Here is a 17,818-nt window from a genome sequence, read left to right on the forward strand (position 1 = left end):
GCAGATGTGATTACAGATGTAGTGAACACTTTTATGTTCACTCGTGGTTCGTCATTGATAGTATAGTAGGTGGTATAGCTGCCTTCCAGTTTAATCAGTAATTGGCTTTTGGTTATTTCTCTCTTCTTCAGGAACAGGATGATTGAACAGTATCATAATCACAGTGACCACTACTGTTTAAATCTGGATAGTGGAATGGTGATTGATAGTTATCGCATGGGAAATGAGGCCAGATTCATCAACCACAGCTGTGACCCAAATTGTGAAATGCAGAAATGGTAAGAAAGCATGAAAGGGTGAATCAAAGAACCGGGCAGAATGGAAGGTACTGAGGGCGCCCGAGATTGATCTGTTATCATGCAGTTTACACAAAGCATTGTGGGAAGTTACATTATACCAAGTCCTTCAGGCAGAGTAAGCTTTTGTAGTTTCTTTATCCTAACTACTCTTACCAGAAAAATAGAGCAGTCATGGTACTACTGACCTTAGTACTTACTGAATGCTTATTGGATGCTAAACAACTGCATTATATGTATGATTTTATTCAGCCAAGTTATATTTTGAACTCACTTACTCCAATACATTTATCACAAAGGCAAAAAACGGGAAATATGAGATTCTTTCTTAAGAGAAATGGTCAAATCTAATTGCAAAGAGAAAGAATTTTATCAAAGAAACATTGAAGGGCTGGAGAGATGGTTAATGGTTAAGGGTACATACCACTCTTCCAGAGAACTGATTCCTATCACTTGTAATTCCAGCTCTGGGAAGAGGCAACAGCTCTGGCATCTGCCAGCACCCGCCCTCACGTGCACACACACTCACACACCAGACACATACACATTCATTTTTAAATCATAAGGAGAAACGTGGGACATGTCTGCAATCCCATTCCTCAGAAAGCCAAGCAGGGTACTCAGTGGTTTAGAACTTGGTTCTCAGCATCCATATCAGTAGCTCACAATTGCCTGTAATTCCATCTCCTCTAATAACCTGAATTTGATTCCCAGAACCTGCAGAGTGAAAGAAGAGAACCAACTCCCACAAGTTGTCCTCTGACCTACACACACACACACACACACACACACACACACACACTGTGGCATGTGCACATGGACACACACAATTAGAAGAAATAATATAAGGATAAAGAACAGCTTCATTTTTTCTTAAATTTTATTAAATTAAGGTGTAATTCACATACACAAAAATGTAGGTTTAAGTGTGTATTAATTTTTACCAATATATTCATCCACAAAATCTGCACCCCTAACGAAAACAAAACATAGCAAACATTTCAGGAAGTTAAGAGACTGGAGATGGAGCTCTAAGGTAGAGCACTTGCCTAGCAAGCACAGAAGCTAAATTTCATCCCTAGCTCTGCAAAGAGACTATAAGGCCAGTTGTGGTGGTACAGGCCTTCCCCGGGCAGAGGCAGACAACCTCACAGCCTGCTGATCTGCAGAGTGAATTCCAGGCCAGCTAGGGCTACAGAGCAGGGTCTTATCTCAAATAAACAAAAACAGGAAATTCCTAGGCAGGATCTCACTGTGTAGTCCTGGCTGGCCTGGAACTCATATATAGACAGACCAGGCTAGTCTCAGACCTAAAGCAACTCTCCTGCCTCTGTATGCCAAGTGTGAGTGTTAGGATTTCAAGTATAAGTCACAGCATCCAACTTGCCCTTCTCCTATAGGTGAAAGTTTCTGTTTGGCCAATAACTCCCGAATACCCAGCAGCCACTTCCCAAATTACCACACAGATGGTTTTATTAATTATAACTGCTTGGCCATTAGCTCAAGCTTATTACTAACTATCTCTTACACTTAAATTAACCCATAATTCTTATCTATGTTTAGCCACGTGGCTTAGTATCATTTCTCAGTACGGCATTGTCATCATGCTTCATCTGCATCTGGCTGATGACTTCTTCTCTGCCCTTTCTCTTCCCAGCATTCTAATCTGCTCGCCCTGCCTATACTTCCTGCCTGGCTACTGGCCACTCAGCATTTTATTAAACCAATTTGAGTGACAAATCTTTACACTGTACAAGCTCATTATCCCACAGCATCTTCCCACAGTCAGTCTCCCCATCTTCTAAAACAAATATTGAACTAGTTTTTATTATAATCTGTTTTAGGGGATTTCTAGCCTTAACAAAGAATATACACAAACCCACGCAATACATACATATACCCAACACACATGCACACACGTATAATCCCAACACTTGAGAAGGTAAAGCAGGAGAACATTGAGATTGAGGCCAGCCCAGGCTACATAGTGAAACTCTGTTTTGTTTTGTTTTGTTTTAAAAAGAAAGAAAGAAATGGCTACACAGAGAAACCCTGTCTCCAAAAACAAAATAATAATAATAATAATAATAATAATAATAATAAAATCATAATAATAATGAATGGCTGAAGAGGTGGTTCAGTTAAGAGCACTTGCTGCCCTTGCAGAGGACCTGTGTTCAATTCTCAGAACCAATGTATGCTTGTAACTACCTATAACTCCAATTCCACAGCATCTGGCTCCTCCTAGTCTCCAAAGTACCTGGTGTGCACACAGCGCACAAACATACATATAAGCATAAAATAAAAGGAATAAGTGGGGAGGAGGATGACATGGGTATGCATGTCTTTAATCCCAGCACTCCAGAGGCAGAGGCTGGTGGGTCACATGTGAGTTCCAGGCCAGTCAGAGCTGTATAGTAAGACACAAAAACAAAACAAACAAAAAGCAAGAGGACAGTGAGGGTGCACAGCTAGTAAAGATGACTTCTCCCACGCCGGGCGGTGGTGGCGCACGCCCTTAATCCCAGCACTCGGGAGGCAGAGCCAGGTGGATCTCTGTGAGTTCGAGGCCAGCCTGGTCTCCAAAGCGAGTTCCAGGAAAGGCGCAAAACTACACAGAGAAACCCTGTCTCGAAAAACAAACAAACAAACAAAGAAAAAAAAAAAAAAAAAAAAAAAAAAAGATGACTTCTCCCAAGCCTGATAGCCTGGTAGACCAACTCCCAGTAGTTGTCCCTACCTCCACACGTGTGCTATAGCACACACATGTACACACACCAAATACAAAATAAATGTCTAGAAAATCATAATAAAATAAACTGAGCATGAGGGTGGACATCTTTGTTTATTTGACATGTGGTGCCTCGATGTAGAACACACTGTCCTAGGACTTGCAGAGATCCACCTGCCCCTGTCTCCTGAGTGCTGGAATTAAAAGCATGCACCACCACTGCCTGGCATAACTTTGAGATTTTTTAAAATTTATTTATTTATTGTGTTTTTAAGACAGGATCTCCTGGATGTCCTGGAACTCAATATGTAGACCAGTCTGGCCTTGAACTCACAGAGATACACCTGCCTCTTCTTTCCCAAGTGCTGGAATTAAAGGCATGTGCCACCACACCCAGCTCTAAATAAATTTATTTAGGAAAGGTTAGAGGAAAAGGGAAAAACACATTTTCCCAAAAATGACGTAATAACTGGGAACTCTGAATATATACCCTAAGAAATTGAGTCTAGAGTTAAAAATCATGTACCAAAATAAACTTGAGGCCCATATCGTCACTTAGATATACTTTTTGTTTATTTTGTTTGTTTGCTTTGAGATAGCATTCCCTGTAGCCCAGGCTAGCCTTGAGCTTTCCATTTAGCTGATGATGACAATGAGCTTTTTTATTACATTTATGTGTGTATTTATTTGTTACTCGTGTGTATGTATGCACACTGATGGCACGGAGCACATGTGGGTGCCAGGGCATGACTTGTAGACATTGGTTCTCTCTGCCTTGTGGGTCCTAGGGACTGAGCTCAAGTCACCAGGCTTGGTAGCAATTATCTGTACCCACTGAGCCATCTTGCAAGTCTGACCTTGAGCTTCTGATCCTTCTGTGTATAACTGAAGATTCGACTGGGTACAGGAGACCATTTCTCAAAGGGGAGATGGTGGGACTAGTCTTAAAATCCCGGGCTGCATCATGGTGAGACTGCTGATCGGGTAAAAGGCACTTGCTGCCCAGCCTGAAGACCTGCGTCCAGTTCCTAGGACCCACACGGGGAAATTGTCCTCTGAGATCTTCATGTGCCCCCCCCACACACAGTCAATAAATACAAAAACTGAAAACAATGAAGATTTTTGTCAACAACTTTAACTCCCTTTGTACTGATGGCCCTAACTAAGTGATGCAGTGAGGAAAGGAAAACTAAAATGGTAGATGAAGAGACCTGTGGGCTCAGCAGTTTGCATGGGAAGCACACCTGGGATTCTTAGGAACCCACACCAACCAAATGGATTAGAAATAAGCCAGGGCTAAAATACAGCTCAGTCAGTATAGTGCTTGCCTAGGATGGCCAAAACCTTGGGTTTGATCCCCATCAAGACATAGAATCCCAGCCCTATAATCTCAGCCCTCAGGATGTGGAGACAAGAGGATCAGAAGTTCAAAGTCAAACTCTACTCCTGAGGCCACCCTGAGCTACATGGGACCTTGTCTCAAAATGTGTTTTCACTGTCACTAGGCACAAACGATAATGATTATATACATGGAGATTTTGGAGCAGTTTCTTGGAGGAAAAGAGTTATTATTTTCCACTTTCAGTGTGCTAACAACCAAGTACAAGGTAATGCTCAGGCAGAAGAGGACCCAAGTTCAGTTCCCATCACTCATGTCAGTCTGGTCAAAACCTAAATTCCACTTCCAGGGAATCCAGAATCCCCTTCTGGCCTTCACAGACACCTGCACACGCACAGGCATACATTCACATAGATTAATTTTAAATTTATTATTTAAAAATAAAAGTGCTGAGCACAAGTGGTGGTACATACCTTTAATCCTAATGTCTGGAGGCAGAGACAAGTGATCTTTGTGAGTTTGAGGCCACCCTGGTCTACAGAAAGAGTTTGAGGATAGTCAGGGCTACAGAGTGAGATCCAGTCTCAAAAAAGAAAAAATTAAAGTGAAATAAGTAAAAGACAATCCTATTTTTAGTAACTTCGTTAAAGACTAGTCTCTAAGGGCTGAGAGTTGGATCAGCAGTTGCTAAGAGCACTAGCTGTTCTTCCAGAGGACCCTGGTTCAGTACCCATGTAGCAGCTCACAATGGTCTTTAACTCTAGTCCCAGGGGATCCAACCCCTTTTTCTGACCTTATTGAGTACCAAGCACCTGTATGGCACACATATATATACAAAGAGGCAGAACACTCATAGATATAAAGTACTAGGAAAATAAGGATCCTTAATACCTAAAAATCGACCTTAATGAAAGTTAGACCTTTGTGGTAAGATCCACTAAACAAAACTTTGTGAACAGATGTGTCTTATTTAAGGGCTAGGAATCAATCTTTGTACCTACTCTTCCACTGCAAATTTTGAGACTAGTTTGGGTTATGTACTGTCTCAAAGCGGGAGGGGCACTAAGGAACTAACATTAGTTACCGTGCATAGTGCACAGACATGAGAACCTGTCGCCACAGCCCCAGCACCCATGTCAAAAGCCAGGCATGTGGTACATGGTTTGTGACCCTAGCGTGAGATAAGTGGAGACAGGCAGATCCCCAAAAGCTTCTTGGCCTGCCAGCGTAGCCCATCAGTGAGCACTGCTTTCAGCGAGAGATCCATACATTCCAGGAGTCTAGTCGGGAGGGGAGAACAATGGCTGGAGAGTACCCTTACACACTCATACAAACGTGTACATGTATGCAAAACACAATGTTTTTAGTAATAAACAGGGCTGGTGAGGTGGCTCAGTGGATAAAGGCATTTGCCATCATGCCAAACATCCTTAGTTTCATTTCTCCTACATGAGAAGGTGAGAGCCCACTCCTGAAAGTTGCTCTCTGACCTCCATACACACTGTAGCATGTACATACACACCCCACACATTTAAGTAATATAATAAAGAATAATAGTATGCATTTTAGCAGCACACATACTAAAATTGGAATAAAGGAAGATTATGAGGCCCTTCCTTGCTTAAAGATGTAATGCAAATTCATTAAGCAAATTCATTAAGCAGTCTATACTTTTCAAAATGATAATAGGGGCTGCATACAGCTCAGTTCCCAGAACCCATACTAGACAACTCACATCTGCCTGTAACTCCATCTCAGGGAATCTGACACCTCTGGTCTCCCCCTGTATACCTATCCTCTCCCCTTACAGACACACACAGACACAATTAAAAACAAAATAAATGCTTTTTTTCAGGGGTGGGGAGGTGGTTTCAAGACAGTTTCTCTGTGTAATAGCCCTGGCCGTCGTGGAACTCTGTAGATCAGGGCCTTGAACTCATGTAGATCCACCTACTTCTGCCTCTCAAGTGCTAGGACTAAAGGCGTGCGCCACTACCACTCAGCAAAATAAATGCTTTTTAATAATAAAAGAATTTTAATGTCGGTGCTGTCAGGTTGACCTATAAATTTAAATATGAATCGACGGTGGAAACTGACAAGCCCATTGCTAACGTGTATGTGACTCATCTGGGCCTGGTAGTACATGCCTCCAATCCCAGCACTGGCAAGAAGGGACAGGGCTCGAGAGTTGAAAGCCATGGGGCTGGAGAGACGGCTCAGTGCTTAAGAGCATTGGCTGCTCTTCCAGAGGATGGCGTTTGAGTCCCAGCACCCATGTGGTGTATCACAGTCATCTGGAACTCTAGTCCCAAGGGGTCTGACACCTGCTTCCGACTTCTGCAGACAGCAGACATGCAGCTGGTGCACAGCTGTACATGCAGCAAACACCCATACACATCAAAAATAAAATTAATTTAAAAAAAGTTTAAAGCCAGACTCATCTGAATGAGACCCTGTCTTAAAATTACAAAACGGTAAGTCACATAGAATACAGGGCAAATACAGAGGAAAGCAGTGATAAGCTAATGAAACACATTAAGGACTTGTCTTACCAAATATAAAGGTTCCTAGGTAAAACAGTATGCAGATATCCTTTGCTTGGACTAGAGAATAAATCCATAGATTCCAGGCAGAGTTTGATAGACTTCCACCTGGTTCATGACAGTGCTGCTCTTCAGTAAGGGTAGTTTTTCAATTCCTTTTCAGTCCTAAGCCACATGTGATTGTACGTTTCCAGAAAGATAGCACAGGATATTTTCTTGGACTTAGGGTAGGTTCAGATGGTAGGTACAGATACCTCAAAAAGGATTGACCATGCTTTTTTCAAATTGATTTTTTTTCAGCTTGATAAATTAATATTTCTGAAGCCAAGCATGATGACACACATCTGTAATCAGACTTTGAGACAGAAAGACCACCATGATTCTGAGGCCAGATTGGCCTATGTTGTAAGACTGTCTCAAATATTCAAGAGTGGAATGGATTTCCTTCTTTTTTTCCAAGACAGGGTTTCTCTGTGTAGCTTTGTGCCTTTTCTGGAACTGGCTTTTGGCCTCGAACTCACAGAGATCCGCCTGCCTCTTCCTCCCAAGTGCTAGGATTAAAGGCCTGCGCCATCACCGCCCAGCTAGGGATGGCTTTATTTCTAATCATCCTCAGTAACAGTACTTACCTGTTACTAAGTTATCAGTTATATCTGTACACTAAGACAACCCTGAGTTTGATCTTGCCCCTTGGCCTAGTTAGGGCTACTGTTGCTTTGATGAAACCCCATGACCAAAAACAACTTGTGGAGGAAGGGTTTATTTCACTCACAGTTCCATATAACAGTCCATCATCAGAAGCAGTGAGGGCAGGAACTCAGGCAGGGCAGGGACCTGGAGGCAGAGCAGATGCAGAGGCCATGGAGGGATGCTACTTACTGCCTCGTGGCTCACTGGTTAGGTCAGTGAGTTCCAACTTCAAAAGGATGTCAGCGTCTGGACTTCACACACACACACACACACACACACACACACACACACACACACACACACGCGCGCGCAAATACTTAAGCCTAAATCAGCACGTAAAGGTGAGTATTACCAACTCTAAGAACTGACTTTGATCCCTGGTACACACATGATGAGTATAGAGAACTGACTCCCACTGGCTGACCCTGATGTCAACATATGGTTTGTGACACATAAGCATCTGCACATAGAGACACACAAAACGATAAGTAAGTAATAAATAAAGGTAATGCATGCTCAAAGAAGATATTTGGACGTTTACCTGAGAAAGGACTGTGTGTTTACTCAGAAGCTATAAAATCAGGAATACAATACCTCCTCTTAAGGAAAAAAGAAAAGAAAAGGTATTATTTGTCTACATGTTGGAGTGTGTGTAAGCTCTCAGAGTTCAGAAGGGCGTGAGATGCCTGAGCCAGAGCTGCCTGACTTGCATGCCAGGAACTGAACTTAGATTCCATGGGCTAACAGCAAGTGTTCCTAATCACTGAGCCCTCTCTGGCTTCCCCGTTGTTTAAAAATGAAAGAATAAATATTGTTTAAAAAAAAAAAAAGGAAAGAAAGAAAGATAGGCTAGACATGATTTTAAAAAAACCATACCTGTCATTCCAACACTCAAGAGATGGAGACAGACAGATCAGGAGTCTGCAGTTTAAGAACAGCTTGGGCTTCATGAAACCTTCAATAAAAAATATTTAATGGATTTGATACAATTTGAAGATCAGTCTGTACCCTCCAAAATGTCTAGAATTAAGAACTGACAATACAAAATGTTCACAAAATAGTGTAAAAGCAAGCCAAGCAAGGTGGCACATGCCTTTAATCCCAGAACTCAGGAGGCAGAGTTGGATGAATCTCTGCAAGTTCCAAGCCATCCTGGTCTACAGAATAAGAACTAGTCTTAACAAAAAAGGATAGAGCAGTAGGATTGGTGTTTAATTGCTGGTGACATGTGAATTTGTCTAACTTCCTTAAAAGCCTATCGTTGCCTACTAAAAACCCAGCAACCCCATCCTATTCCTGGTATAAGAGTATAGCCTTAATAGGGGCTGGAGAGGTGGCTCAGGGGTTAAAAATAATGGCTGTTCTTCCAGAAGTCCTGAGTTCAATTCCCAGTGACCACATGGTGGTTCACAAGCATCTTATAATTCTATCTGGTACCTTCTGGCATGCAGGCAGAACACTGTATACATAATTAAAATAAATATATATATCCTTGAAAAATTACTAGATGTGTTCAAGACATGTCTAGCTCTTTGACCAGTCTTGACACCTTGAGAACAGGACTTCCAAAAGGCATATGTAACTTAGGCTGTGGCTTTAAACAAGATCTCAGAGCCATAAAGAGCACCTGCCTTTTTGTTTGTTTGTTTTTGAGACAAGGTGTCTTGACATATCCCTGAAGTCCTGGAACTTAAGATATAGACCAGGCTAGCCTCAAATTCACAGTGACTCCAAATTTTTTGTTTGTCAATCAAACAACAGCAGAAGAATCTGCGAAAAGATAATTTGGAACCATGGAAACAGTAGTATAGTTCTTGCCAAATTATGAAGCAACCTTCCCACAGAGGCCATCGAATGCAGAATTAATGATGCTATACCCCTTGTGGATTTAAAATAATGAAAGAGTAAATTAAAGGGGGGGTAGAAGACATGTACAAGAATCTACACATAAAACTTTTGTGTTTTCTCTTCTTTTTGCAAGAGTCTCGATATTTATCTTAGGCTAATCTGAAAATCAAGATGCTTCCACTTTAGTCTCCAAGGTGCTGAGGTTCAGGTAGGCAACATCACATCTGCCCTGAAAGATTTGTATATTAGCTAATAACTATAATCTGTCAACTATTTATCAGCAGTAGAATAGGTATATAAAGTATGTTTTTTTTCCCTTAAGTGGAAAACTGTACAGTATGTAAAGGTACAAACTGATGTATACAATTCGGTGTGACATTGGGTAAAAGAGACTGGGTATAAGAGTGTACATACTAAGGTAAGGGCTCAGTGGATAAAGGTGTTTGCTACCAAATCTGAATTTAATCCAGGAGGCCTGCATAGTGAGGGGGAGGGGGAGACACAGAACTGACTCCCACAAGTTGTCCTCTGATCTCCACATATAGGCTATGACATTTACATGCCACACCCAGAAAAAGATCAGTAAGATTTTTAAAAGGCGGGTATGGTGGCACACATTTTTAATCTGAGCACTTAGGAAACTAAGGCTGGAGGATAGCAAATTGCAGGCCAGCCTGGGACTACATAGTAAGACCTCATCCCAAAAAAGCAGAAAATACTAGGTTTGGTGGTGGTGGTCCGTGCCTTTTTTTTTTTTTTTTTTTTTTTAACATCCTGACTGCAGCTACAGGTTTCCCTCCTCTCCTCTCCTTCCCGCTCCCCAATCTCCCCTCTGTCCTCCCCTAATCCACTCTTCCTTTTCTGTTCAGAAAGAGGCAACAAAGCATGGCATATCACGTTGCAGTAGGACTAAGCAACCCCCTTGGAGTAAGGCTGGGTAAGGCAACCCAGTGTGAGGAAAAGGTTCCCAAAAAACAGCCAAAGCATTAGAGACAGCCCCTGCTTCCACTGTTAGGAGTCCCACAAGAAGACCAAACTACACAACTCTCACATATATGCAGAAGGCCTAGGCCAGTCCCATGCAGGCTCTCTGGTTGTTTCAGACTCTGTGAGCTCATGTGAGCCCAGATTAGTTGTCTCTATGGGTTTTCTTGTGATGTCCTTGACCCCTCTGGCTCCTATAATCTTTCTCTCTTCTTGGCCTAATGCTTGACTATGGGTCTCAGCATCTGTTTCCACCAGTTGCCGGATGAAGCTTCTCTGGTGACAATTGGGGTAGTTACGAATCTATGAGTATAGCAGAATATCATTAGGCATCATTACATTGACATTTTTTTTTTCCTCCAATTGTCTTTAGCGCTATCCTAGGTCTCTGAGCCTTTCAGCCTCTGGGTCCTGGCACTCCAGGCAGTGTCAGGGGTAGGCTCATTCTTGTGCCATGGAGCCTCAAGCTGGACCAGTCATTGGTTGGCCATTCCCGCAATCTGCACCACAGAGGCAGGCTGATCTCTGAGTTCAAGGCCAGCCTGGTCTACAAAGCGAGTTCCAGGACATGCAGAGCTGTTACACAGAAAAACTCTGTCTCAAAACAACAAAACAAAAACTGCTGGGCATGGTGGCATGCACTTTTAACCAGGCAGAGGCAGGTGGATCTCTGTAGGAAGTCAGCCATAGCTACACAGGGAGGTCCTGAATCAAACAATCAAAAAGCCCGAGGGCTCAGCCTCGCAGTGGTGGCGCACACTTTAAATCCCAGCACTTTGGAGGCAGAGGCAGGTGAGTCTCTGAGTTCAAGGCCAGCCTTGTGTACAGAGTGCGTTCCAGGACAGCCAGGGCTCCACAGAGAAAGCCTTTGTTGAAGAAGGAAAAACACAAAGGCTGCGTCGATGGCTCAACCATTAAGAGTACTTGTTGCTCTTGAAGGGAACTGAGTTCAGTTTCTAGTACCCATGTAGGGCGACTTAGAACCAGCTGTGACCCTAGCTCTTGTGAATCTTATGCTGTGTTCTGGCTTCTGCAGGTACCTACACACACACACACACACACACACACACACACACACACACACACACACACGGCATACACCCCTCCCACAGAGATATACACATACACATCAGTTTAATTTTAAAGGCTGGAGAGCTAACACAGTGCTTAAGAGCACTTGCTACTCTTGCAGAGGACCTCGGTTCAGTTCCTAACACCCACATAGTGGATCACAACCATCTATAACTCCAGTTCCAGGGAATCTGGTCTCTTCTCTGACCTCCACAGGCACCGGCATGTACATGGTACACAGACATACAGGTACAACATTCATACACATAAAATAAAAATAAATCTTTTTTTAAAGTATGGATTATATTGTCTGATTCCATGTATTTGAAGTGCAAAATAGACAAAACTAATACACAGTGGTAAAGATGAGAAAAATACAGATCTTTTGGGGCTGGGTACTGACTTAGGGCTTTCTGAGAGATTATACAGGTAGTACAGGGAAGCATTTGCTTGTTTGGATTTTTTGTTTTAGTTTTGTATGGTGTAGGTTTGTTTTTTTTTCCTAGGGATTGAACCTAGAACTTCAACTGTACTAGGCAATTCTCTTTTATTTTTTCAAGGCAGGGTCTCATTTAGCCCAGGGTGACCTCAAACTTTCTATGTAAGCAAGGCTGGCTTTGTACTCCTGAGCATCATACTTTGCCACAGAATGATAAAATTATTAGCAAATGCTACCACTCTTTGTTCTTGGGGCAGTGCTTGGTTGAGTTTGTGTGTGTGTGTGTTTGTTTGTTTGCTTGCTTGCTTGATTGATTGATTGGTTGGTTGATTGATTGATTGATTGATTGATTGATTGAGATGGTGTCTCACTGTGTAGTCCTTGTCTGGCGTGAACTCTTCAGTGTTCATGGTGGTACTCACCTTTTATCCTAGAACTCAAGAGGCAAACACAGGAGGATATTTGTGAGGTAAGGCCAGCCTTGTCTACTGAAAGAATTCAGGGAAGCTAGGGTTACAAATAAGATCTTGCTGGGGGAGGAAGAGGGACAGGGGAGATGTTCTCTCTAAGGCTAAACACGGTGATGCTTATTTGTAATCTCACCACTGGGGTGGTTGAAGCAAGAGGATGGATCAGCATGAATTTGAGGCTATGTAAATAAGGGGCTGGGCATATAGCTCAGCTGAAAGAGTGACTGCTTACCATGCACAGAGGCCTGGCTGGGTTCAATCACCAACACCTCATAAATCCTGTGTGGTAACATGGGCCTGTAATCGTAGCACCCAGAAGGTGGAATCAGGAGGATCAAAAGTTCAAGGTCATTCTTGGTTACCTAGTGAGTTTGAGGTCAACATAAGTTACTATGTGACACCATGCCAAATGATGATGATAATAATAATAATAAGCTGTGCTTGGTCCTGTACATCTTTAACCTAGGCACTCAAGGCAAAGACTGGCAGATCTCTTTGTGTTTGAGGCCAGCCTGGTCTACAGAGTGAGTTCCAGGCCAGCTGGGGCTACACAGTGATACTTCTTTTTTTCTAGGTACCGGGACTGGGTAGGGGTTTCATACATAGCTTTGGCTGTTCTAGAACTCAGATCTGCTTGCCTCTACTCCTGAGTGCTGGAATTAAAGGCATAATGGCAGATGCCTCTGGTGAAATAAAAGGAAAAGAACATAAAAGAAAAGACAAGGAGAGGGTGTGGAGCAAAGGGAACACTCCACTGTTTGTGGGAATGCAAGCTTGTACAACCACTGTGGAAATCAATATGACGGTTTCTCAGAAAATTAGGAATCGAACTACCTCAAGACCCAGCCATCCCACTGTTGGGCATATACCCAAGGAATGCTGATTCATATCATAAAGATACATGCTCAGCTATGTTCATAGCAGCACTATTTGTAATAGCCAGAACCTGGAAACAACCTAGATGCCTATCAACTGAAGAATGGATGAAAACAATGTGGTACATATACACAATAGAATACTACTCAGCAGAGAAAAACAATGAAAGCATGAAATTTGCAGGCAAATGGATGGAACTAGAAAAAATCATCCTGAGTGAGGTAACCCAAACCCAGAAAGACAGTCATGGTATATACTCACTCATAAGTGGATTCTAGATATAAAATAAAGGACACAACCTACAAACAAACAGACTACAACCCACAGAACCATGGAGGCTATATATATAGCATGGAGGTCCCTAGGACGACTTTGGCTTATAATAAATTTCGGTTTTACTCAATTACTGAGCAAGCCTCAATGAAACATCTCACTATTAAGATAAGAATACATACTCTATCAAGCTGAAAATAGAAAAATAAATTAATTAATTTTAAACAATAAAAAATAAAAGAAAAAATTGAAATATTAAACAAACAAGCATTTTACTAAAGTTAAAAAAAAGGGAGAACTAGGGATTCATCATTCCTCTCCACATTCTATTCTTTCCCTTGTTTTATATATTTTAAATTTTTTTAGCGGTGGATTCTGCTGGAGGATCCAATGCAGATAAGCACTGGAGGGCTCCTGTTGCAAATCACCCTCTGGAGCAATGGAAGGATCTTTGTACTAGCATGTGGAGGAGACCCAATCTAGTGTTGGTGTGGCCCCGGAGTTTGGCTTATGTCTTTCCTCAGGACAGTGAGGTTCCTCTTTGGATTCCTGAGCACTGAACTCGCCCTGTGGCTGCTGCTGAAGCTCAACATGACAGACACCTAATGGGTCTTCATGAGAAAATCTACCCTTCTGATGCCAGAGGAGATTGAGAGCCCAATATGGCCAGCTTTGGCAAGCATTAATGTAAGCCTAGGAACTGTAGCCATGAGATTAGATTCTCCAGAAAAGCTGCCAGCTAAAGTCATGCTGAGATCAAGAAAAACAGGCCTTGGCAGTTCGTGTTAACTGGAGTTGTATCCATGCCAGTGGATGTCCACACAATCCAGAAGAGAATTTGACATTGCTGCTGCCGCTGTTGCTGTTATGGCAATGGCGCACACTGCTGCTACTGTTTCTGGGATTACCATTTCATAATTGCTTACTACAACTAGCACAGTGGAGACCCTGGCAACAAAAGTAGCTACCACAGTTAGTTAATCTTTCATTCTGTTGGGCATGATAAAATTAATTCAATAGTTATATACAGTTAGATTGGCTTTGAAAATTATAAATTTATAAACTCAAGATCCATTTGCGTTTGGGATACCATCTTACAAGGACTCTAATTTGCAATAAGGCTCGTTAAGGAAGGGAATGGCTCAGTTGCCTTTAGCCTATGAATACCACAAATGTCGTTAATATCATGAGTGTAAGTAATGAATATCATGAGTGTAATTTAAAAAATAAATAAAAACTAAGTAAATAAATAAAATAAATTTAAAAAATTTTAAACCTAAAAAAAAAAAAAAAAAAAAGTCTGCAATGTCCAGATGTCCCACATGCCACAGCCACATGGAACTGTCTGCTAAATGCCTAAATGTCTAAGAGAAGACAGGCTTTTATAAAAATGCTTCTGTGAAATGGAAGATAATGGTTGAGGTTAACGTTATAATTAACATTGGTGACTGAGATGACGTCAGAAGCAACAGGGGCAAAGAACTGTGGCAGTATATTTCTGGAATCTGCCTTTGTTATCAAGGGAAAAGACACTCAGAACGGGACTCCTGAATGGGAAAAGAGATAGTGAAAGACGCAACTTTAATGAAAATATAAAGTTATTGAACATTTGAAGAAAGTAATCATCATTTGTTCTGGTTCCAGGTGCCTGCAAATTAAGAAGAAATAAAAGCACTAAGATTGTGACAAAATTTATTCATCTTTAATGTATTTAATCATAAGAAAAAATAAAAGCATTTGAGTCCCTTAAAAAAAAAGTGTAGTGTACTTCCCAAGTATACTTGTCTTAAGAAATCCCAACTTTTAATTTTGTTATTTTCTAAATAGGTCTGTTAATGGAGTGTACCGAATTGGACTGTATGCACTTAAGGATGTGCCAGCTGGGACCGAGCTCACCTATGATTACAACTTTCATTCCTTCAATGTAGAAAAACAGGTAAGAATTTAAATTCAGGAGGGAGCCATTGAGAGTCACATTGAAGAAGACGTCTCTCCACTCTCTCAGATGTGAATCTCACTATCTCAGAACTCTGAAGACCACATGAACTGCTGGTGTTCTTCTGTCTTGTCTTGCTTTGGTTTCACTTTTTGAGATAGGGTCTTGTTTATAGCCCTGGCAAGCCTAGAACTTGCTATGTAGACCAGGCTGGTTTTGAACTCGAAGCAGTCCTCCCACCTTCCCAGTGCTAGGACTACAGCATGTGCCACTATGCCCAGGTTTTATATTTGCTTTGGCTGGTTGGTTGATTGGTTTGTAACAGGGTCTAAGATATCCCAGGCTGATCCCCAAACTTAATGTGTAGCTTGGGTGTTCTGATTTACCTGTAGAGTGCCAAGATTATAGGTGTACATCATACTTCAATGGTAATGTCAGTCACTTCCCTCCCTTTCCTCTTCTCTTCCTCTTCCTTCCTTTTGGTTCATTTGAGTCAGGCTTGCCTCAGATATGCCATGTTGTAGGGTAAACTCCAGACCTTCCTGCTTCCATCTACCAAATGCTAAGATTCTAGGGATGGACCAGTAGAAATATATTCAGTTGGTCATTTGCTTATTTGCATTTATAATCTTGATTCAGACTTAACTTCAGGGATCCAGGTGCTCAGGCATCCTCTTTGAACTTATAAAAGAGATATGTACAGGGTTAAAAATAATTGTCTTTCCTTACAGCAACTTTGTAAATGTGGTTTTGAGAAATGTCGAGGAATCATTGGAGGCAAAAGTCAGAGGATGAATGGACTCACTAGCCATAAAAGCAGCCAGCCTATGAGTACACATAAAAAGTCCGGACGGTCAAAAGAGAAGCGGAAGTCTAAGCACAAGCTGAAGAAAAGGGTGAGTCACGATCTCATGGGTGTCCCTCACGGCTGCTCTCAGTCCCCTTCCGGTCACAACAGGGTTGCATCTTAATTAACACTGGCTTTACAATTTTAGAGGTGATATCTGATTTATTCTTTTTTTCCCCTGTGCTCTCACCCACATGAATTTTAGAGAGGCCATCCCTCTGAAGAGCCCAGTGAGAACATCAATACCCCAACAAGATTGACTCCACAATTACAGATGAAGCCGATGTCCAATAGAGAGAGGTAAAAAGGGTTTTTAACATTGAGTTCTTTTTAAATAACTTTACAAAGTTTTTATATGATTTGCTTGTCAACTTAAAATATTGCTAAACTTCATGAAATTGGTCTGTTTTCTACATGAGGTCTTAATTCAACTATAGACAAAGGTATGTGTGCTTTTTGTTTTTATACAGGGTCTCACTGTGTAGCCCTGACTGGCCTAGAATTCACTATGTACAGCAGGCTTCCCTCAAACTCAGAGAACCACCTGCCTCTGCCACTAAATGCTGAGATTAAAGGTGTGTGGCACCATACCCAGCTGTATGTGTTAAAGAGAAACTTAAGCCAAGCATGGTGATGCATGCCTGTTATCCCAGCACTGAGGTGATTGAGGCAGAAAAAGAGGAGTTCAAAGCAATCATTGGCTATATTGAGATCAGAGCCAGTCGGGGCTACATGAGATCCTCACTAAAAGAAAAGGAAAAAAAAATTTATCAATATCCATGACTTCATTACCAATATTCAAAAATATTTGCATTTTATGTTACGGGTATTTTAAACATCTCATACTATTATTTATCACAGCATAATTATTACTATAGCTGTTAGACCAATTACTGTATAATACTATCCATTAAGAATTAATATAGGGACGTTGGAGAGATGGCTCAAAGGTTAAGAGCACTGGCTGCTCTTCCAGAGGTCCTGAGTTCACTTCCCAGCAACCACATGGTGGCTCACAACCATCTGTAATGAGATCTGGTGCCCTCTTCTGACCTGCAAACAGAACACTGTATACATAATAAAGTAAAAATCTTTTAAAAAAAATAAATTAGAAAAAGAGTATAGGGAGGCCAGGTGGTGGTGCATCCTCTAGTCCCAGCATTTGGGAGGCAGAGTTAGGCAGATTTCTGAGTTCAGGGCCATCCTGGTCTACAGAGCACATTCCAGGACAGCCAGGGCTGCCCAGAGAAACCCTGTGTCTTAGTTAAGATTTCTATTGCTATGAAGAAACACCATGACCACAACAACTCTCATAAAGGAAAGCATTTAATTGGGACGGTGCCACCCCTGGGCAGGTGGCCCTGACTTGTATAAGAAAGCAGGATGAGTGAGTGAGCCATGGGGAGCAAGCCAGTGAGCAGCATTCCTCCATGGCTTCCCCTGATGATGGAATGTAACCTGTAAGCCAAATAAGC

The 17,818-nt window shown here is 41.8% G+C and overlaps 1 protein-coding gene across 7 annotated transcripts in view; it reads left to right on the forward strand.

Annotated features, from left to right (window-relative positions):
- The window catches only part of Ash1l (ASH1 like histone lysine methyltransferase), a 152,154-nt gene that overhangs the window by 102,820 nt on the left and 31,516 nt on the right, over positions 1 to 17,818 (forward strand). For all 7 annotated transcript variants that reach the window (XR_013051890.1, XR_013051891.1, XM_076573656.1 and 4 more), the window contains 4 exons: positions 132 to 278; positions 15,388 to 15,496; positions 16,228 to 16,392; positions 16,549 to 16,643. Coding sequence is in view for 5 of the 7 variants with exons in the window: in XM_076573656.1 (XP_076429771.1) it covers positions 132 to 278; positions 15,388 to 15,496; positions 16,228 to 16,392; positions 16,549 to 16,643 (516 nt within the window). In the remaining 2 variants the exon portion in view is untranslated. The remainder of the gene's footprint in view (positions 1 to 131; positions 279 to 15,387; positions 15,497 to 16,227; positions 16,393 to 16,548; positions 16,644 to 17,818) is intronic.

The sequence above is a fragment of the Peromyscus maniculatus genome, chromosome 6 (assembly GCF_049852395.1).
Source record: "Peromyscus maniculatus bairdii isolate BWxNUB_F1_BW_parent chromosome 6, HU_Pman_BW_mat_3.1, whole genome shotgun sequence".
NCBI lineage: Eukaryota > Metazoa > Chordata > Mammalia > Rodentia > Cricetidae > Peromyscus > Peromyscus maniculatus.